The 23396-nt window shown below is 44.9% G+C and overlaps 1 protein-coding gene across 1 annotated transcript in view; it reads right to left on the reverse strand.

Moving 5' to 3' along the window:
- The window catches only part of GALNT17 (polypeptide N-acetylgalactosaminyltransferase 17), a 205417-nt gene that overhangs the window by 147288 nt on the left and 34733 nt on the right, over window positions 1-23396 (reverse strand). The window contains exon 2 of the mRNA XM_035559105.1: window positions 1284-1467. Within this exon, the coding sequence (XP_035414998.1) occupies window positions 1284-1467 (184 nt within the window). The remainder of the gene's footprint in view (window positions 1-1283; window positions 1468-23396) is intronic.

The following is a 23396-nucleotide window of genomic DNA, read 5'->3' on the forward strand; positions in this document are numbered from 1 at the left end:
TTCTACCTGCAATTCATTTTGTCCAGACAAACTGTACCAGCAGAATTGGAGGCTGGGCCTCCACTCCTTTGAAAACTCATCCAAATATTTCTGTTGTCAGTGGCTGACAGCCTTGGAAACTCTAAGTGGCTGCTTGAAATTCATGCAGCATGCAGAGAAGTGAAGGAACAAAAGCTCTCCATGCTCTCACATCGTTAACAATTTGCCAGGATGCTGGAGACATGTAGCTGCATCCCCTTGCCGCATGATTTTCAGTGGTTTGCAGATGCCAAGCAATAGCTTTGTCACCACCCTAATGACACAGGCATAAGACATCTATTTTTCAGAATCTAAATCTCTCTCAGCCATTTTATTTTTATTTTATTTATTTTTTTAATCAGAGCTATCACTCCAGCCTTAACAAACTGACACTTTCCTATTTTGAGGAGCACTTTACTAGCCGTAGCTAAAATTAACTTTCATGAAGATAAACTTACAGTACGTCTTCTCTCGCACTCTTAACAATGATTTGGCATCTCATTTAAAGTGAGATGGTGCTTAGTAGGTAATCATCATCATCACCACCACCTTAAAAGGTCATTCCGGTGAAATAGTATAGAGAGCATATTGCCACTGAATCCACTGGGATCCCTTCACAGGCATCTGTGCAGTGGCATCACTGCCAGGAGATACCTGTTACTCTTTCTGCTCAGTATTTTAAGCCTTTTCCCATGCCGTCCTCCTGCCACAGCAGTGCCAGAGGGTTACAGTGCTCCAGCCCCCTGCCTCGTAGCATCCCTTCGGGTACAACTGAAGCCCAGCAGGAGATCCCCCAGCAGCATCGCGGGAGGACTGCGCTTGGAGGAGCGCGGAGGCAGCCGGAGAGCCCCGGAGGCCTTGCAGGGACATGAAGGAGCTGACGGGAGGAGGGAGGGTGAGTCCTAGCACGCGTTTACAGCGTAATAAACACCACAGGCCAATAGCTTGGTGAACAGCTCTTTGCTGACGAGAGCAGATGTGAGCTTCTGACCGCATTACTACCACCCAAAATAATATATTGCTTCAGGGAAATAAAAAGAGTGAGAGAGAGAAGAGTGGGAAGAAACCAGTCAGTTTTTTTTCCCTGATAAATTGTCTTTATGAATGATCCCGATTTCAGCCAAACTGCATTGGCTGCTCATTACTGAGCATTGCCCAGCGAACAGCAAGCAGGGAAGAGCAAACAGTCTCGGCCAGGAACATGAAAGCAACCACCACTCCTGGCTCTCGAGCGACACCTCCTTCATGAAGCAACTGGTACTTACTTGGTTGGACGATAATCTGGTATGGAACGATCCAGTGAAATTTTCTCACTGAGGTAGGAGTTGTAGCCGTATTTCTCATGGGGTCCCTTAGCTTTCTCCTCCTCCTCAGGGGACAGGGTGGCTGGAAGCCCACCTTTGCCACGTCCACCATAGCCTTCAATGAGACCAAGTGACTTGGACAGACCTCGAGAGAAAGAAAGCCACCGTCACTGTTAAATTCATCGCTGTTACTTCCAAGCCAACGAAGGAACAAAAATAATCTGAAAAGCCAGAGTGTTTTATTTTGGTTTTCTGAAAACACTTCCAATTCTAGATCTTTGGTCCAACATAGGAAGGAAAATGACTCAAATTTTGAAATTCTTCACGGCTCAGGCCTACTGTTACCAATGATCTACCACCTGCATCCAACCGATAACCTGTCCTAGGGATCTGTGCATTTATTTAGTTGTTCAGAAGGTTATTTAGACCTCCTTCTCACTCTACGAGATGTAATTACATATGAGGTTAGATGTCCCCAGGAGAAGGATAGGTTGAACACAGAATAAGAATAAAATTGGGTTGGTTAACTGCCAGCTGAATGAATTTTTGCTCAGTATGAGCAGTGAACAGCATACAAATCTATGGATTTAAAAACAATTTCCCCTCAAAGCTTTCTTATCTTTTAAAGTATAGCATTCCCAGACCTTTATCAAGTGGAATTATTTATTTATATCTGCATAGCTCAAGGAGATAGGTAAAGTTCAAAATGAGCTGCACAAAAAAAGCTATATTGATGATTTGGTGCTGATTGTGGCAAGCCAAGTTCATGCTCATGTTATTATTTATTACACAGGACACCTGGAATTTGAATATTTTTCATTAGCAGAGACACACTTTTCTTTGTCAGAAAACAAAAAATCTGATGGATTTTTATTTTTATTTATTTTTTTAATTAAGACACCAGGATATATTCCTTTTTGTTTTAATAGCAGAGTCCTGATTCTGAGAGCAGAACAGACTGTCCTCACCACTGGTATTTATGAAAGGACAGCAACATTCAGGTCATTCCCTGGGCACAGTGGTCCAAGCGTGTGGCCCATCTCCCAAACTTGCTGTGGATTTCTGTTGCCCCAGACCAAACGCTGCCTGCCCATTTACAAGATATAGATTTTAACGCTATTTTCCTTAAAAAGCAGTATTGCGAGGCAGTAAGAAAATCACCTATGAATATAAATCACAGTTTGAAACACTTGAATGGAAATTATTATTATTCCTTCTGACAAGGTACCTCTAAACAGCCCTCCCTGCTAGAGAGCTTCTGAGAGCTGATGGAGTCTCTCTGACCGCACAGGGCTTGATTAGATTTTATCCGAGGACAGTACTAACAAATCAACTGCGAGGAGAAGCTGACTGTGACATGGGGATGGATTAGATACCCAAGCTGCCTTCTTCCATCTGTAAGCTCAGCAGCAGCCCGAGGAGTGCACCAAGAAAGCCAGTTAAGGGGAAGCCTTCGGGCCTGCAGAAGGCCAACAGACCGCTCTGCAAACCTAACCCCAAGCAGCGGGAAGGAGAAGGGTCAGCTCACTTCCAAATAGACAAGGCACCAGTTTCCTTTTGTGGCAGTGTCCAGGGTTTCAGACAAGGACTCCACAAGAACACAACCAGTATTTTTTTTTAAATATTTTCACAAAAAGACAATTCTTCTAAAAACATCTATTGCTTTATCAAAAACACCTTTTCTACTCGGGAACAGCGTACCTGCCGATGCACAAATTCCCGCAGAGCACCCTAGATCATGTCCTGCTTCTTGTTACTCTAAAAAGAGAAAACATCTTCCTTAGTTGCTCAGCTGAGGGTTTTATCACTAACAGATACATTACAATGGAATTCATTTCATAAATTTAATTCCTCCTCCTTCATCTTCCCCATGAAATGTTTCTACCAAAACCTATCTGTAAGAAATCATCTTACTGCCTGGCAATTACATTTCTTGGCCAGAAAGACTGTAACACAGAGCTATAACGTCCTTTCAAAGCCTGCCCTTACTTCCACTATAGGTATCTTCAAAATCTACCAGCTGGCTTTAAAAGCTTGATGTTGCTTTTCTTCATTCATTTCACCAGATTTCTGACTTCCCCGGTGCTTTTGCTGCTGGTGCTTTGGAACTGCACAGCGGCCAAAAGGGCTGAGCAGAAGCAGGGGCTTTCAGAGCTGAGTGAGGGCTGGCAGAGGCTCTGTGAACACAGGACAGCGGTACCTGGGGTTTCCACCCCGTGGGCCGTCAGAGCTGCTAGCATCACAGCACCACGCTCTGTTTGAGGCAGGTTTAACCCAGCCGGCAGCTCAGCACCGCACAGCCCTTTGCTCACCTTCCCTACCCACCCTCAGTGGGATGGGGGAGAGAACCAGGGGGAAAAAAAGAGAAAGCTTGTAGGTTGAGATAAAGACAGTTTATTAGGACAGAAAAGAAAGGAAAATAATAATAATAATGCTAATAGTGCTACTACTACTAACGTGTACGAAACAAGTGATGCACAATGCAATTGCTCACCACCCGCTGACCAATGCCCAGCCTAGCCCCAAGCAGCCGGTCCCCCTAGCCACCCTGTAGTAATTGTTCAGCATGACGTCCTGTGGTGTGGGACATCCCTTTGGCCAGTTGGGGTCAGCTGTCCTGGGTCTGTCCCCTCCCAGCTCCTGCTGCACCCCCGGCCTGCCCGCTGGCAGGGCAGTGTGAGCAGCTGAAAAGTCCTCGGCTGAGTGTGAGCACTGCTCTGCAACAACTGAAACATCAGTGTGGGATGCACATTATTCTCATCCTAAATCCCAAACACAGCACCCTACCAGCTACTAGGAAGAAAATTAACTCTATCCTAGCCGAAACCAGGACAATAAACTCAGGTTGTTATCAACTGATTATATATTTTTTTAAACCCAGAGTAAGGCAGCAGCTCTCGCAGAGCTCCCTACTCCAAGTCAGCAGGGAAAGACCCACCCCTCCGAGGCTAATGCATCCACCGCCAGACCTGAGCCAGTCTCCAGAGGTGCTCGTCTCTGTCTTGACTCAGGTAACCGGGCTCCCAGCTACCTCAGTACAATACCTGAAGTAAGATGGGAAGAATCTAGCTCTCCGTATTCAAAACGCCAACAACCACAGGAGCTAGCTATACCAGCTCATCCTGCATTGCCCAGCCTGGTGGACCTGAGCTGGGATTAGCAGCAGTAGGAGATGCCTGGAGCAAGGACATCTTTGCCAAGGAATCAGGCTGGCTGCACTGAAATATGCAGGCTGCAAAAAATTGGCACACTCTCCAGCAAAACCTTCCATCCTCGCCCACCAGCAGGGTATACCGTGGAGGACAGGGTGGGAACTGCTGGGGAGCACAAGGACATCCTCCTTCCCTGCCCCTCTGTAGCCTTATTCCAGAAGATATAAAAGGAGATGTGCATGTTTCACCTCTCCCAAAATGCAGTCAGGATGCAGGCAGAGCAAGCACAGACCTACCTGTGCCCCCTGCCCTCAGCTGTCACGAGGTAGCAGACTCTGCAGGGACTTCTAGGTCCTGGCAAAACGAAGCACCTGTTATTGCAGAGGCACCAAAGGAATGCCAAGACATGACTTAATATTCAGCAGCTTTGACTGACAAGCTTATAATGCCTTTAACTGCTTTCTTCCAAGATTGTGGTCGAGACAACTAGACGCATAAACATACCAACATACCGGCACACATTTATCTCTACTCACTCAGTACATTCCCCAAAGCTTACTTCTGCATGTAACTTCTCTGTGTTACATTCCCTTGCTTTAGCCCTTCTACTACTATGAATCCTGTCTCGGCAAGCAGAGGTAAATCCAGGTCCTTTAACCAAAGGCATCAATGAAGGTGATCGACCTGTATGCACTGGGCAGGGCAACGCCACGAGGCCACCTCTCTTCCAATGCCACTCCCTACCCAAAACAGCAAAAACACCCACAGGGACAGTCACGACTCCCCAGTGTAATGCAAGGGGGAGGATCTAAATGTGTGTGTGTGTGTGTGTGTGTGCTGGTCAGCATGTCACCCTCCAGCCGAGGCTGTCAGAAGGGTTCAGCCGTGCACCTGGAGCATCGCTTTGGTTTATGGCACTTAGATGCAAGATTCAAGTAATGTCTGGCAAGAAAGATAATTCACATCCAAACAGAGGAGGAAGAAGTTTGCTTCCAACAGGATGAAAAGGTGCCTCAGAAGAGGCAGGACTGAGAAGAAACTGTTAGAGCAACCCTCATCCCATCAATCCATTCATTTGCTTGTACTCATTCAGTTTTAGGGCTGCACAAAGAAGGACACAATCCCACAGTCCTTACGCATCTTTGACATAATTTCAGAAATCAGCCTCAGCCCAGAGAAAGCTGCTTCTCAGCACAGAGCATCCTGGGATTTGCATTAACCCACAGCCTGGTGCACAGAAACACCCCTGCGTTTCCCAGGAGCGAACCTTTCACATAGGGATCCCGTGTGCAGTCGTGTCCCCTCCTCTCCTTGCTCCCCTTCACCGAATCACAGAATGTTAGAGATTGGAAGGGACCTTGAAAGATCATCTAGTCCAATCCCCCAAATTTTCCTCCCGCCTGTCTCCCCTGCTGCTCTCCAAATTGCTTTTCCAGTCCCTGCTTGCACTGACAACAGCCTGGTCTGGACCCTGGTCACGACGTGCAGGGTCAGCAGATTCAGGCTCTCCCAAGGCAGAGAGGCTGCGAACACCCAAAATCCTCCCCAGGGGTGTCTGGTCACTGTGCTCCCACGTCACCACAGCCGGGACAGCCCAGGACACCCTTCCGATGCCCAGCCAGCAGAACCAAGCAAACTGCTCGGGAGCTTAGAGCTACACGTGCAGGTTCCTGGCAGTGGCACATGCATCTTCTTTCGTTTTCTGTCTGCCCTTCACAGCCTGCATGGAAACACCATTTGGTTCTCAAAGGACCAGCAATCTCTTGTACAAGTTCAAATGGCATAACGCTGCAAATGAACGATTAAGCACCTCTGGTGATGCAGAAACAGAGGCGAAATCGCCTCTGAAGCCGGTCGCTCCCAACACACAACTGTCCAGGGCTGGTTTTCAGCACAGCCTTTTGCCGTGGCTTCTTACTAGCAACATGTTTGCAGCATCTTTGCGCTTTTAAAACTTCCAGCCCTCTGCCAAACCTGCTTGAAATGGGCCCACGGTGCCAGAAATTACACACACAGCAAGAAAGAGCAAGAGCGTGATCACGTCAGCTTATTTCCTTGAAGAACTGGGCTAAAAAGTAAAAACAGTCAGAACCCTTTCCAAGTCACAGACCAAATCTTTTATCATTCTGGGCAGGCACCAAAGCAGAAGTGCTGAATTGCTGCCAAAACATCTTTCCTGATGCCTGCTCCAGCCTATCTATAGCGATAAACAGCATTAAGCCCCCACAAAAAGCCTGATCTTTGGAGGCTCCCTAGTGAATTTTGCAAGCTCATGAGATGGTAATGGGCTGCATCTAGATTAGATGCCCGGTATGGATCAGAGCTCTGAACGCTTTTGAGCTTCAGTCATCCTTAAGCCACATTCACCCAACAAGTAGCTTAGAAACGAAAAGACGATTTTTCTCAAAATCTCCTAAAACATCTGAACTTTGAAACAACAGGAGTGCATTGCTTGTGTTGCAGGAATAGAAGTTAAAAAAAGGACACCACTTATACCTGCTAATGTTTGAGCCCCTCCTGCTGAAAAGGCCAGACATTGGATCCCCTGAGGGCTGACAAAGAGTTGGTTTTCTTTGAGATGATATAAAAATTTAATCTCTGAAGCCAAATTATTCCTAGACTGAGTACAGCTACAGTAAATATATTATTCCCTTCTTAAACTGGCAGCATGTTTCATAAGGAGACAGGAGCTTTCAGGGATAGAGAAAACCTTTGGTAAAATACAATATAATGTGATACACAGCCTTCATTTATAAAGCGCCCAGCCAAACAGGCTCCCCAGGCAGCAGGCTTGTTGGAAAAGCATTTTGCTACATGTCAGCCTAGATGAAAGAAAATGTTAACCCTACCTATACAAACTTAAGCCGAGGAAACTTCTTTCATTAAGAAGGCTGGGAAATAGAGAAAAGCATCTGAAATTGAGCAGCTTTTCAGAAAAACAGGGGTCCTGAGCCTGAACACTGGAGGTGGAGAAGGGAAAGGATGGGAGGAAATCACATAGGAAAGATTTTTGAAAAGGCAAATAAAAGGCAAAAACTGTAAGTTGCATCCTTTATCATTTGTTTATGCCATCCCGCTACGTGAGACAGTACACGCAGTCCGGATTTAAAGCCGCATGTCTATACCTTCACCAAGAAAGGACACACAGTCGTTCCTTCTCAAGAAGAAATAAATACAAAAAACAACCCTCTGAAACTGAAAATAAGGGAAGCATAAAGAGAAAATTAAAGGAAATGGCTTTGAAAAGTACAGCTCTTCCTAAACTAAGCTCCACGGACCATCCAGCCCAAATGGCTCTCCCAGGGACGTGCACTTCTGGCCTCACTTCAGCCAGAGATTTGAAGGCTAAAAAGAAATTTCTGATTCAGGAAAAAAAAAATCAGAAAAGATTAGGTAAATGGCCTAGTATGTGCTGTGTCACACTGCTGATACGGCTTCTGTGTGACCTCTCGGTGAAGAGGGAAAGAAAGGATACAACAAATAGGCTTTTAGGGGTATTTTACGAGAAACCAGAGTAGACACCAAAGGGCAAATGTCATAGGTAATGCTAGAAATTATGGAAAAAACGCTGAAGTTTTTAGTGTTGACTTGCTGAATGCTGCAAATACAGCCTATTAAAAGGAGGACTCATTAAAGATATGGGTAATTGGCAGACTAACAGGCACCAATTTTCCTTTTCAGCTTTGGTGGAGGCTGAGACCTGGCAACACATTTTCTTTTTTCTCCCTGCAGCAGCCTTTACACAATTTTTACCCGGTCTTCGCTCAGACTTGTTGTTTATTACACTAAATGATGCCCGTTCCTCTGACTGCAGGTCACACCTACACAGCACACACCTCTGTGCAGTACGGGGGCTACAGAAGTTGTCCAGGCAGCACAAAACACAACTGGCTCTATCAGCTTCTCCTTGCTCTCACTGCTTTCCCAAAGCATCCTTAAACTCTTGCAAAGGAAACCAAATGTAGTAGTAAAGCTATTAGAAGACACAAGATCGCTTTCTTGGAAAAAAAAAAAATAACAACACAAATTTTAAAAATTAACTTAAAATGGTATTTAGTAGAGTCCAGTGGAAAAAAAATAATCAGTATTCACCTGAACCCTCCACGATTTTATTCAGTGTACGTGTTGGGTATGCTTTTCCCTGGGCTGACCAGTCATCAAAAGCCAGTATATCCTCAACATCAAATGCTGCAGCAGGCTTCTGACAAAACCCCCTTGCTAAAGGATCAATGCTATCAGCTTCCATTTGGACAGTACTTTTCCAGTGAGCTGTATTTTAGCACATCTGAACATTTCCTTCAGAGCAGCTGCAATGATCCGACAGAGCTGTCTGGCGTCCTTTGCCATGCAAATGATTTGTTGGTTTACTGCAGAGATAAACACGAAAATGATGACTGGTAAAAGGTGGCTTCAAGAAAATTTCAAACCTCTGGCTTCACACTGAACGACAAATGTGAACTCAAAACGGCAGCAGATGAATTCTGTTGGGCGCACACTTGGCAAGCAGGGATTTTAGCCAGGCACAGACAAACTGAAAACATAGCATATTTTACCTGTAATCCAATATATTTAATCTATAAGAAAGCTCCTGTGTAGATAAAATTGAATAATTCTTACTAAAACAGACTTGTCCAATAGACCATTAAGAGCTCACTTAAGTAATTGTGACAGGTGGGTGAGAATCGTATGCATTTCCCAGCAGCCCAGCTACACAAGCACCAAAACTGGCTGCCCAGGACAGGCATATCTCCTTATTATTAAACGTAGTAAAGACAGGTCGGATCGACATCTATATCAAGAATGATTTAAGCACAGCTGAGCTTACATCATGAAAGGAGCGGTAAGGCAACGTCCAAGGTCTCCTCCCACCTTGTACTGAATGAAAAGGATAGAAGAGAGCACATTCAGACTGCACAGAGTTTGAAGTCTGGTTAGAAATGTTTTAATATAAATATATATTTATACACGTGTGCATATATATATATATATGTACACATAAACATACAGGTAATTGAAGTTTCCTTATCTATATGGAAATGGAAACATGAGAAATTACCTTCAGAGCCAGCAGGAGGACTGGCACCTGCAAGGGGAATACAGTCATCAGGAGAATTTCAAAGCCAGTCTTGCCATGTTTAGGCCGTTACACTACAAAGTTGTGGCTGCAAAAGAATTTCCTGATCAAGATTCACCTCAGGCACAAAATAACAGAAATCCTTCAGCTGGCTGAGGCCATTCATTTCAAAGGAATGATATAGTTGATTCTAAACCCTGGGACTAGTAGAAGAGCTTGGACATAGATCTATGCTCCCTGAAAGTCCAAAGATATTAGCGCCTATGATTCTGCTGCACATTTTTAAGTCACTTGTTGAGAGGAAAAAAAAAAGGCAGGATTTAGCAACATAACTGGTTTAGAATCAGAAGACCAAGGAGACCCGGCTAAGAAAAGCTTTCTGCATCTCAGCAGGGAGAACAAACAGTAGACTTACGCATAAATATCTTATTCAGATACAAAAGACAAGACTGGAAGTGATTTATATCCTAAGAAAAACCCAGGACGTGTATGAAGCACTCCTGGCAACTTAATTAGAGCAATGCTCTTCCCATGCCTGTACTAACACAACCACCACAGGAGCTGCCGTGCTGCTGGGAGCCCCCCCCTTTCAAATGAAAGGCTCAAACCAAGATGCCAATCACTCGCGGTTATTAAAGGTTTGTCTCAAACTGACCAGTTACACTCTACTGCCCTGAACGTGGGGATTTCCAATGGCTCTGACTTCCCTGTGCTCTTCCCACCTTCACTTTGTGCCCCACTGCACATGGTGTTCAGCAGCTGTGGTTGCACCCAAAGTATCCTGAATCAGCTGGAAGAAGAGGGATTCCTATAACAGGCAGTTCAAAATGCTCTTTGGAATTAAATACGCTGTAATAAGCTGCATCATTACATCAGCGGGTGCAAGATGTGTTGTAAGAAAGGATGTACATTTTGCAGGCAAGGTATTGATATCTTTGAGGCAGTTGCCAAGTAGTGGAGTGACATATGCAGCGCCAGCAGCTGACTCTCGTTTCCAGATAACATACGTGGATCTGCAAAGGAGGGTGGATGAAGTGCATTTGCACTAAAGCAACGAAAAGAATGTGCTGTAGCAATCTCACTTGCACATTATGACACGAATACAAATTTATATCTCTGACTAGCACATGGGACCATCACATTCTGGAAATACATGCAGTTTACTTGAGAGAGGGAAAAACAACACAAGTAGTAGTAGATCATAATGTATAACAAAAAGAAAAATCAGGGTCAAAACCATCACTAAGATCGTTTAGAGAGACCGCTGACTCCAGGCACACTGCATCCATGTTCAAGAGCTTCAGAGAGCTCACTTCATTAAGCCCTGCCCAAGGCCTGCTTTCAAGGATTCAATCTTACTGGGATGAAGGCACAACCATTTCCCCACCAACACACAAGGATGAATTTCCATCAGGTGCTTAAAATGATCTAATGAAATCTCCTTGCTGTTATTTTAAGTTGGCTTTAGCCATCACAAAATACCATCACACTCAGGTAGCAATAAGAAAGCAAGTAACACTTGCATACCCCCGTTAAGGCCAGATGAGCAACATGTAAGCAGGACTGGCTGCTCCACTGCAAACTATCTGTGTGGGAGTTACCTGCTGAGGTTCCAGGACAAGCAACTCAAGGCATGCAAATGCTATTACAGATGCTCTACAAGAAGTCAATGCTCTGTCCAGGAACACAGTGTCATGGCTTCTCTCCACAGATGGCAGCAGCAAGGTTAAAGAGCAACACTAAAAGCTTTGTCCAGCAACACTTCCGCAATGAGTTAACATACAGCTATCTGAAGCCTGATGAAATATCATAAGAGGAGTCTATGTATGTGGCTTACCAATGTAATACAATATAAACCATGGCAGGACCTCACATGAAAAGCCTGATACTGTTCCACTAACTTCAAAGATCAATTTAGGGTACATCACCATTCAAAAGAAATACTAGGCCCCTGGTCCTTGCACCTAATGGGGTATTGATTCAGCAAACACCTAAGTGCAATTCTGCACTTGATGGACTTTGCTGAAGCACCCAAGGTATTCTCATACATGCCAGCTGACTCGGTGCATATCAGACAGCTGGGGACACAAAAGCTTGAATGAGAAAGGTCAAGGGTAAAAGCAACCTAGCATATTTATACTGATCAGCCAAGATCCCATTTGAGTGAGGAATTAAGCAATTGTCTGCAACTTTATTCTTGCTAGCTAGATTGCAATACAAGCAAGCACAAATGATCTTGCTTTCCCATTGGAGCAGTGCGGAAATCAGCCTGGCAGTAGGCAGGGCTACATGCAAGACCTGCTCAGGAAGGATGGCAGGAGCAGTACGTTGGGATCTTCTCATTTATTTTGAGACCCAATCCAAGCATCAGAACGCACAAAGGAAAATTAGGATACACTGCTCATTATACCATCTCTCTTAGTAAAGACAGCTTAAGAAGTTCCCAAACTCTTCTGCCCTCAGCAGCAAATCATCACCTCTCTCATTTGTGTTGACGCAGAGGTTTGTGGGGCCGTTCTGCAAACTATTCTTCCTTGGCAGTCACTCCTACCAGCCACTGCCAGAAACCCAGTGTCAGGTGAGCCTTTTGTTTGGCTCAGCGTAGCTACTTTTATGCTCCAGTGTAAAATTCAATTCCTCTGGGCAATGCAGTCCATTCTCACCCCATCACAACCCTCTCGCATCCAGGCAGAGCTGCTCCTTGCACAGCCCAGAAGTGCCAAACTGCATTGCCAGGACAGGACCATGCAGCCAAGAACAAAGACTCAAGAATTTCTTAAATCCACCTTGCCCCCACAGAAACTGTGACCAAAGTCACACCCGCAGCAGGGTACCCCCAGGAACTGGAGGAACAACTGTGGAAGTGCAAAGAGAACAGAGCCCACAGAAGCACAAGCCAACATTCTTTAAGTCCCACTCAAAGATTAAAAATCATATTCTGCACTCTCATTGCCACAAGGAACCTGTTATTTCCAAATCATGTTTCCATAACTTGCTGTTGGTGTTTGTGGTTTCTTTTAATGCATGTTCATGTCCTCCTTTTTGTAAAACATTTCCTTCTTCTACAGATAGGTCTGTTGATAAAGAGAACAAAGGATGCCATTTAGTAAGGAATGAAATGAGGAAACAGCACGCTTTAGTATAGCCATCATAAGCTCAAAGGTGGATACTCCGTCTCAGTTATTGTCATTATGTGATAGGTTACACACTCAGCACACAAACTGTGTCAGCCCACGCAGAGGGCATCACCTCTGCAGAGCCTCTGGGAGCCAAAAAAGGGAAAGGGCAGAAAACTGGAGTCAGTCACTGAACTGCTCTAGTGCATTAGGCTGTAAAATCTCCCCAGTTGATGAGGTCGACCAAGAACCTTCCTCCTCCGCCCCTAATTCTCTCTTAGGAAGGGCAGGGAGTGCAGGTGGTATTTTTAACCCATGAGCACTTACGCCACTGAGATGACAAACCACAAAGCTGGGAAACGGTGACAGAAAGTTATGCGGGACTGCACCACTTTTCAGAAATACCACTTTTCAGACAGGTCCTCAGCATGTTTCCAAGTTTCTCTACAGGGGCCCTCTGCTCTGTATCATCCCTCCCTGGGCTACCCATAAACCTGCTCATTAAATTAGCAAAGACTGAGCTATTAGAGATGACATTGCCCACAGAGGGCTTTCCCCGAAACAGAAAGAACATAGTGAAGCCACCATGTAATTATTATGTTAGCATATCTGTAAAAGGAGAAACTCAGGGTTAATACGTGCATCTTCAAGTGTGTACGTGCTTCTTTGCACTAATTGCCTTTTACTGAGCTATAAACTTGCTACTTACTTTTTAAGGTCAGGAAAGTCTATTTTACAGGGTTTTGCTTAGTGCATTTAATTTCTTTTATAATACTTGCTCTGGCTGTGCTCAGATGCTGCTCCCACTCAGCAACCGAAACAATTTATTGTTCGTTTACTGGTGTGCATTCAGTGCTCTCAGACACACAGGACACCCCAGAGAGTGCTTTTGCTCTTCAAATTTCTTTCCATCTGTTTGTGCTTTGCAAATAGGTCAGAGGGGTGACACACTATGACTTGCAACATCTAAGGACAGAAATAAAGGTGTTAATTTGGTCATCGGAGAGAAATATTCTCCACTGTGATCCCTCTGCTCTTGTCAACATCTGCATTCTCCATAATACCACTGTTAGTAAGTTCAAGGTGTTTCAAGTAATATGTTACTGTAATGAACATATGAGCACCACCTCTTAGACAAAAAACTAGAATTGCTCTATCATGACTTAGTCTCAGTATTGCTAAAGGTGAAGGCATAGACTTAATTACTTTCCTATCAAACACAAGTCAGCAAACTTGGAGAAACTATTCAAGTGTTTAAGTAAAGCATAAGCTTAAATGCTTTGCCAGACAGAAGTCTCAAGGAAGGAGAAACTGAGCTTGCTCACTACTGTTAATGTGAATTTATGAATGGTTATGCTGTGCAACATCAGGAACAATTCCTAAGAGGTCACCGATCTGTGACTGTTTAACTTTGTGTTTCTACAGAGAGCTTCTGATGATAGGCACTAAGTGCTTTAAAAACATAATTAATGCTCAAAGCACTCCTGAGAGGGAGCTAAATATGAGACTCAGATTTTATCCTACCTGAAGTAGGACTGTCCCTGTTCATTTTGTACAACACTTGGTACCAGAGAGGACATGGTACAACAGCGGCTCGGTCCCATTGTGTTTGGTACTCCAAGAGAACAGACCTGAAAGCATACCTCACTCGTTTTCTAGATGACCAAACACAGAAGATAATCTGTTCAAGGTGACTTAGCTAGAAAAGATTAGTGTTTAGAGACAAAATCTGAGCTCTTGTGAAATTAGAAATTTTACTGCCTCCAGAACAAAAATCTGGCCTACTTTACTGCAGTAAAAGCCACCCAAATCCTAAAGCAAATCCTGCAGAGCACGGTCTGTTCCAAGGGCGAAGGAATTTGACTTAGGACAGGCCGCATCATATTCTCCAGCCAGAAGAAAGGATACCTTCCTCCAGAGGCCCTCCCCTCTCGAGTGACCAGCACCAAAGGACAGGTAACACCCAAACACGGATCGCACGAGGGCTGCGTTTTGACTGCCTCACACCAAGAGCAGGCCCACAGGGAGCACGGTGACTGGGAAGGACCAGATGGATCCAGAGGGCCAGCCCCAACCCTTACAGTGCTTGACAGGATTACATTTGTTGCAAAAGCAGAGTGTTTGTAGCCTTTTTCGAGAGCAATGCATTCAGTTAAGACAACAACAAGAAGCCCACAGAGACAGAGCTGGCACTGAGGTGCGTGCTGTGCCCACAGGCCTCTGCAAGCCTCCTGCCCCACGGCGGAGATTGCCAGGGACATATCCAGTGCCAGCAGTGTCAGCACAGAGCACACTTGACACCGTTCTCTTCTTTCTGGCCCCCAGATGGCAAATGAGAGGTCTCACAAGGCATCATTTTTGCCAAACCTCCTCTCTGGGAGGAACTGCCCTGCATTTGTGCGTGGCACCATGGCTTCCCACACGGACACAGTTCTCAACTCAACGCTCTCTCCCATTCCCCAAGCCCTCTAGCACACAGGCATTTATTATTACATCTCACTCCTCTCGGCACCTCATTTCCATCCCTCGAAGCCCCCGCTGATCAGGGCAGTCTCCCCTCTACACCACATCACTGGAAGGCTGCAGCCCCCACCAAGTACCCGCTGTCCCCAGGGCCACACGCGTTGTGCCCCCAAGTCTGCCAGGGGAACCATGATCAGGTCAGAGACTCCCAGCCAGGATCCCGAGACCATAAACTAATTCACCCCTAAAAACTGTGCTAATGAGTAACCCTGTTGCTACCCAGCATACAGAAATCAGCTGTTCTTTTTGTGTTGATACTCACAGTAAAAAATTGAATTAAAAAAATACCTTTTACCATTGCTTGTTCTAGAAATGCAGCAAGAAAACAGGATATTAAAGCTGTATTTTAATTAATCTCCCAGTTCAGCATCCTAAACAATTTGGGAAGTATCTTGCAACTGCTCAGGGCATTATACCTTCCTCTTGCTCTATCAAGGGAGAAATCCAACTAACACCCACCACACACAGTCTGCCCTCTTCACCTTAACCAGATTAAACGACTTAAGGGGAATAAAAGGTGGCTGTAAGATACTAAGGGTCACCAACTGCATTTAGCTGCTCTTTCCCTTTCCAGGTCAGGCTTACCAGGGATTCAGATTCCCAGCAGAAAACGTTGCTGCAGTGGACATTGAGCTTTCAAATCCTGAGCCCCGTCCCTTCACAGCTCAAGCAAGTCCTGGAGGTGCCGTAGAAAAGATGCCATGAAAAAGATGCCTCCTCTCAGGAGAGGGAGGTATTACTTCACAGTCCCCTAAAAATTAGGAATCGTATTCTTGGGAGATGAATGAAAGGACGAGAATGAAAACCAGACCTTACTGGGAGCTCTGGGTAGGAAAAAGGAGCTGAGGGCCCTAAACCAGGGACACCTTCCTCCAGCAGGACAGAGTCCCAACTCTCCCCTGACACACGCAAGGCCTGGGGGTCATCAATTCTTTTCCCCTCACTCTTTCCCAAAGATGTCCTTCAAGAATCTGTGACTCTTTTCTTCCTGCTTGACATGACAAAGCCTCCCACACACCCCGAGTTTGCAGAGATCGAATTCTCCTTGGGAAAATCATTTATTTATGAGCAAAACATAGCTCCTGCTTCAGATGCAGGTCAAGAGAAAAGACAAAAGCATTACATTCATTTCTCCGTGTTTACTTATTAAGGATATGCCACCTTCTGACAACACCCGAGAGCAACTTGGATCTAAAATTCAAAGAGACTAAGAAATGTTGAGCAGGAAGCGAGAGCAAGATGCTCTCCCAACACATCTTTTGGGCTTAAATTGTTAGCATATAGTACATATTCTCAAAGTGCAAGAGGAAGACTAAAATATTCTAAGCAACTGCTCTTCATTGCTGCTTTTCCTGTGTCAAGTTTTTGCATCATGACAGAAGTTCACATCTTTGCTGACACTTTAACCACCTGGCAATGCCACGATGACTTTGAGCTCATGATCTTTCTTTCGTCTCCGCGGTCAAGTGGCTTTCAAGACCACAGCCCTAGGCGCCCAGCCAGGAAGCCTGCCTGTTGGCCACCCAGCCCTTCCTTTCCCTTTTCCTGTGCTTTCTGTACCATGATCAAACCTTATCTTGGGCATCTCACCCCCACATGTGTTCAAGGTCCTCCGAAGCATCCTCCAGTGGTACTGACATGACAAAGCTCCTTCCTATCAGAGAGAGGAAAATTGATGTTCACTGCTATTAAAGTATCTAATTGCTGACAATATTCAGCCTTCTCTTCTTAAGCTCATCTCTCTCACTCACCTCTGCAGCAAGTTTATGAGCAGATAACCCTGGGTACCAAAACCTTTTCTCCTATGTAACCATGTTAAGTGTGATTTCAGGCTGCTCTGTATATTCCTCCAGATACTCTTACTCCATTTTCAAATTATTGACAAAACATATCACTATCAGAAATCCAGACTCCAAAACACCAAGTAAAACACGTTCAGAAGCCGGTGCTGCTTTGGCATCAATATGCAATTCAGGTATGTACATGGGCTTAAAACAAAGACCGCAGGACTTTGAAATTTGAAATCTGAGTTTCGCTTCAGAACCCCATGAAAGCTTTCTCTGGACATAACACAGAAGGAACCTGTGAACTTGACATGCTGCTGATGCCCTGCTATGCTCTGCATGAACTTCAAAGCAAAGTATTAGATTAATTTGTGTGAGTTAAAGTACATTACATGCCTCACAAACCAAATTCACAATCTCTGGGCAAAAGAGTACATGGCTTGGAGCCTGCATGACAGCACCCAAAGACACTGTAATACTGGCAATTGCTCTCCATACCTTCTTCTACAGACTAAAAAAAGTATCTGATCTACTGAACCCAAGTTGCTATGCCTTCATGGTGGTCTGACTTGAAGGGACTCCTTCACCTTGCCGCAGAAAGCCTTAAGACAGATTCCTTTCTCTCTGTAACAGTGAGCAATTTGCTAAGGGTCACTTCCATTTGGGGCTGAATACTTAATGAGTCTCCTTTCAGATACAGGAAACGTTTTCTCAGTGACAAATCACCACTGTTACTTACTTGTACCTGTCATCAATTCTTGAAGCTACAAACCTAATTTTGGTCCCAGGCAGGTAAGCAGTGGTTTAAACCAGAGTTTTTCTATGTGCATGCAGATGCTTAGTGATGTACACTGCAGGAAGGGAGTGAAGAAGATGCACAAAAATACAGTACAATAAGTGGGTTTCCGCTGACCAAGATTTAAGCTCCAAAATTGGTACAGTTATAAGGCTGGAAAGAAAGGCACATACAGTACGAGCTAACACAAAATATGTAACTAAAAAAAAAATCCTTTTTAAAAGGTCAAATTGCTGAGAGGATACCTTTAGAAGAACAGTATCATGTCTTTTAGGCCAAATAATTTATCACACTTCCAAGATACATGCATTCTTCTAAGAAACAAGGTGCTCAACTAGACCAGCCTCAAAAATAAAAATAAAAAATCCTTCCTGGACCAAGCCTTTTCAAAGAGAAATGAAAGCCAACATGTTCCACACAAAAACCAAAATAATCCTCATTCTTGCATCAGCCAACATGTGCAGATTCCCTGCAAATCCAAAGACAATCCACTGAGCACTGTTAAATACCAGCCCACTCTCCCTGGCTCAGGAATGCATGGACGCTGGAAGGTCCTCCGAGTAAATAAAGGCTAAGTGGGAACCTGGGGCTACTCCTACGTCCCAGCACAGCTATTCTTGCGCTCCCACATAATCAAGGGCAGAGATAAAACCCTCAGGATGAGAATATATGACAGAAGAAAGGACAATATGTGTTTACTAATTTTTCAATAGGTCTCAGGGCAAATTCTCCAATTTTTGCACAGATTAATTAGAGTAATTAGTTAAGTCATTAACTGTAAGGTCTGTGGAGCAGTGTGAGTCATTTTATTGCTTATTTGTACTGAGTCTAACTCAATGGGATCTTGATACATGACTGGGTTTCCTAAACACTACCTAGGTACAAATAGCTAATGACAACAGCAATAAATGCAATATATTTAAGGTGACTGCAAGACTCTGGGAAGATGTTAATCAGTACAAATTTATCACTTGCTGTGTGCCTCAACAGGGATCTGAACCTGGTCTGAGGGCTCTGTGTGCTAGTGGCAAACATAAAAATAACAGTAACCACCAACTATGCTGGATTTGAGAATGGTAAATGTATGCTATTTGACTATTGTATTCGTTAGATTTCAGGGACTAAAGTGAGTTTTCCCAGATCTGCCTTTATCTTCTGTAATGTCAAAATTCACATCTCCAGCCAACACCGGCTGCCACTCCACTGACTTATTTTAAAACACTTGCCTGAGTTTTATAAAATGAACATCCCTCCGCAATCAAGGCTGGAGAAGAGAGCTGCATCACATACGGGGAAAAAAAAAATCCCATCTGCTGACTATGGCTGGGCTATACAAGGTAGGAGGGGAAGGAAAGGCAAGTACATCACGAATTACCAGCAGGATACTTTTATTAGCAGCTGAGGAGCAACACGTACCAATTTCTTGGTATCACTGTCACAGAAGCTCACGTAGCTCCCCAGGGTAGGCTGACCAGTTGAAACTCTGTGTCTGTAATCACACTTTTCTCTTAGTCTTTGACCTTTATGCTTATAAATGTAACTTTTCTAGGCATCACCTACCTCTTACTGTACCGGGAGTTCACGAGGCAGTGAAATTGCTACTCTGAAAGCCCTTACAGAAATGTTTTTCAAACACAGGGCTGTGGGTGGGCTGCATCAGCCACGGGGCGGCACAGCGGCCACGCAGGACCCTTGGTGTTCGTGCCAAAGAGCAGATTGCACAGGCATGCCTCTCCACAACGAAGCAGGATAAATGCTTCCCATATGAACTCTGAAATAAATACGGGGCAATTGCAGACCTCATTCCATAATTCCCCATATGTTACATGCCTGTAATTGTCTGCAGAAAGTAACGTGCTGTTTATGTAAAAACAGAAGAACCCTGCTGTGCATATTTCTGGCATTTATTAAAACTGCCTTTGTGAATTCTGTGTTAGTCTATACGTTAGTCAAATGAAATTAAAATAAACAGCTGCAAATCATTACACATGCATGTGGTCTACTCCTGTGATATACCAGACCTAGCCATAAAGCACTAAGTCCTATTTCCCACTATTAGTGACAGATGAAATTCTGAGATTCTGGTAAAAGTTTTCAGGTAATCCCAATCACTGCCCAAGAAAAAAACTCAGTCACATTTTTTCCCTCAGGTTTAATCCTACATTCAGACTAATACAGTCAGTGTTCCTCTGTCTAAAATAAGTACATCGTGTTTCCATTCATGTGGTTTATTATTATGTTAAATTTAAACAAAATCCATACACTGGCATCAGCTAGCAAACACCTCATGGCCCAATCTACCAACAAGAGTCCCCTAAAGCTCAATTGAACCTACTTCTAACATACCAATCTTTAAAACAAACTGCTTCATAGAGCCACACGGAAGTAACAACATGCAGCTGCAACATCCTATTGGCAAAGAAGGGGGAAAAAAATCCCTAGCGATTCTGCACAGAGGTTTAGGTAGAAAATCTGCTACCTGAATGCAGCCAGCTGAGCTGAGCCCAGGTTCCTGGAAGAGCCCAAAGCTCTTTAGCAGGAACAAAGGATCAGGAGCATGGATTTAAAACTCTCTCAAATTAATTTAACTATTACCACCAGCAACAGCATAATGCAGAGGCACAGTGCTGCTGACTCAAGGGCTCCCTGACACCACAGGCATCCCTGCTGCACCCTCCCGGCCAGGCAACACCGAGGCTTCCTCCTGCTGAGCTGATAAACTATCATCATGTCGACCAACCAAAACACTAATAAAAGGAGAAAAGAAAAGGAAAGCACAGCAGCAGGATAGTAAATGAAGATAGATGAGTTTGTATGCATGCAGTTATTGAACGGCAATGTTATCTAACACATTAGAGCTGTCTGCAGCTGTCTGAGGAGGAAGACAGTCTAATCACCCCTTCCATCAGCGCTGCGCGGAGCCCACCAACAGACCTCTCCCAGTCCCCCCCAGCAGCCCAGGCTCTGACTGGTGCAGTCACCACCCCAAAGCGCCGAGCAGCTGCACGAGCCTTGCACCACAGCAGGCTAGGGTTATTCTTAAACCCCACACAACCATTCCAGCTAAAGGTAGAGCAAGAATCCCCCCTGCACCTCATCATCCTTAGAGGCAAGTAATCCACAACCCTTTTCTAATTTCTGTGTGTTCTATTACTTCTATGGAAATACAGAGGGGTTGGTTAAATCACTTTCAGACTGGAGGCTCACTAGATCTGTTTATGCCTAAGAAATAGTCCACAGGCATACATTCACTAAATTAACAAAGCCATGCACTAAATTAACAAAGCACAGTCCAGGCCAAGTCTGGAGAATTTCAGCCTCAAACTCAGAGCTTTAGGAAGCTGTGGATGTCCAAAAGCCGCTGCCCTCCCAAAAACATTGAGGTTATCCACGTGCTGCTGCTCCCCAGTACGGAAGCCCAGCAGGTCGCTGAGCAGATACCCAACTCGTTCCCACCTGAGGCGGCATCAGTCACACCCTGAAAAGTCAAACCCGAGTTTTCAGTTCCCCAGCTGCTGGAGCAGTGCGCTCACAGCACCCAGGAGCACACAGACACACAAAAGCCCGAGGCAGGAGCCGAGCAGCGAGGGCAGCAGCCCGATGGAGAAACGAGCAGTGTAACAACAGAGCCAGGCGGAGGAACCACTGGTTTCCTGCATCTTGCTGTACATCTCAATGGGACTTGGCCACAAAACATGTTCAGCTGTTAAGACACTACAAAATAAAGGATCCCTCTTTATTCTTGGGTTGGTGAGCGTTGAACTGTAGGAAGACAAGTTGCCCACCAGCGGTACAGCAGCGCTAAGGCCATTGCCAGGCTGCTGCTGTCCCTTGCAACAGCAGCCTGACGACAGAGAGGAGAAGTGACAGCACTGGGACACAGGCATTCAGTCCGTAATAAGCAATGATGATAATTAAAGGCAAGAATTAGCGCTACTAATTCCTCTTTGTATTTTATTTTGGATTCAGCATCTTTGGCTGGAAAAGGAACCAGCAAGCACCCAGGGCTCGTGCTGAAAGCTGGGGGGAGGCTGAAGCAAGCCCTCCAAGCGGGGGCCCAACACGTGCCTGCCAGAGCTCACTGGCATTCTTCCTATTTCAACGTTATCTCAACAGTAAATTTACTTGCAGACCTCTTGACTTTGTCCTTTGAGGCACAAACATTTCAGACCTTAAAATGCAAATCTAAATGCAGCATACGCAATGGCAGAGGAAGAAAGCCTTTGCTCTAAAACACACACCACTAAGTGACATTTTAATGGACTCGCAATGAAAATCAGCAATTTCATAGGGAGATTTTTTTCTCTGGAAAAACTGCTATTTTTCAAATATCTCAACACATCTGTGCACCCCTTGAAAATAAACAAACCATACAACAGATCTAGCTGTTGCAATGCTAGCACAAATACTAAATAAAATACCAGTAATATCAGGGCGCTGCTTTTCGAAGGCGGCAAGACGTGATTAAGATAAGAAAGGAGAAGAATGTGTGGAGATTAAAGAAAAGGCACTACAGAAGCAAGAAGGCATGTGTGCTGGAGCGGATCCAAGCACATTACTATATCCCAAGTTATCTCCCATGTCATCGCCTCATCAGACTGCCGAAGCACATCACAACCTGTTACACACCCTGGCCTCATTCACAGCACAAGCTGCACGTTTCGAAGCCAGTGTACATCAGCAAATTTGTCATCTCGGGAGCTCTTAACTCACTTCCACTCCATCTTGTGTCGGTGCATGATGCTCACACGTGCCGCAGCACACTGAAGCAGCCTACGTCCTCGAAGCAACAGATTTTCTTTCCCACTGAGGCAACACAAATATATTTCTTACCTTGAATGGAGTTCACTGCAAACAGCAAAAAGCCTGACCATACTGAATTGTGCTGCATATAAAATGCGTACATACAGAGCCAGCTGGTGGCTATACGGGCTGACAAAAAAATATCTATCGTCTCTCCTCTTACTAACCACTTCTTTTATAGCCTGGATGTTTCCAGCTGTGGCACAGGAAGACATACAAAAGTTTTCCATCCTCTGATGGAAAAGAAACAGAGCCCTCTCTAAAACAGAGCCCTGTTTTAGGCATGTGAGACACCATTTGCATACCCTGCAAGATTTTTGAGACAAGAACCAATATCCAGGTCTTTAAGTGTATTTAGACTCCAATTTCCACTAATTTTATTACATCTTAAATCAGATTTGAAAATATCACTAATTTACAAGGGCCTGAGGCCAATGACTTCCCTAAGGTCACAGGAGGCCCACGGAAAGCAGCAGAACCCCAATTTGTCCAGCAGCGAACCTAATGCCTCATAATCCTTCCCCCAACACACTACACCAGGGGGGCAAGAAAAGGAGAAGCCCAGTGGGCAACCTGGCAGCTCCTGCAGTGCCTGACCCTCGCAGCTGTGGGCGCATTTACTGCCCTGGTGATGAATAAGGGCAGGGACCTCCTCCTGGCACAGCACAGCATCGTCCTCACCAGGATGCAAACCTGGTTTCATTGCCACAGCATAGGTGCAGCACCACTGCAGTTTTGGCCACCGCTTACCCAGCACATCCCCAGTGCACAACGTGACCATGCACCAAGCGACTTGTCCCAGGCTGCGACAGTGCCAGAACCTCAA

This window comes from Cygnus atratus, chromosome 20 (genome assembly GCF_013377495.2).
Source record: "Cygnus atratus isolate AKBS03 ecotype Queensland, Australia chromosome 20, CAtr_DNAZoo_HiC_assembly, whole genome shotgun sequence".
Classification (NCBI taxonomy): domain Eukaryota; kingdom Metazoa; phylum Chordata; class Aves; order Anseriformes; family Anatidae; genus Cygnus; species Cygnus atratus.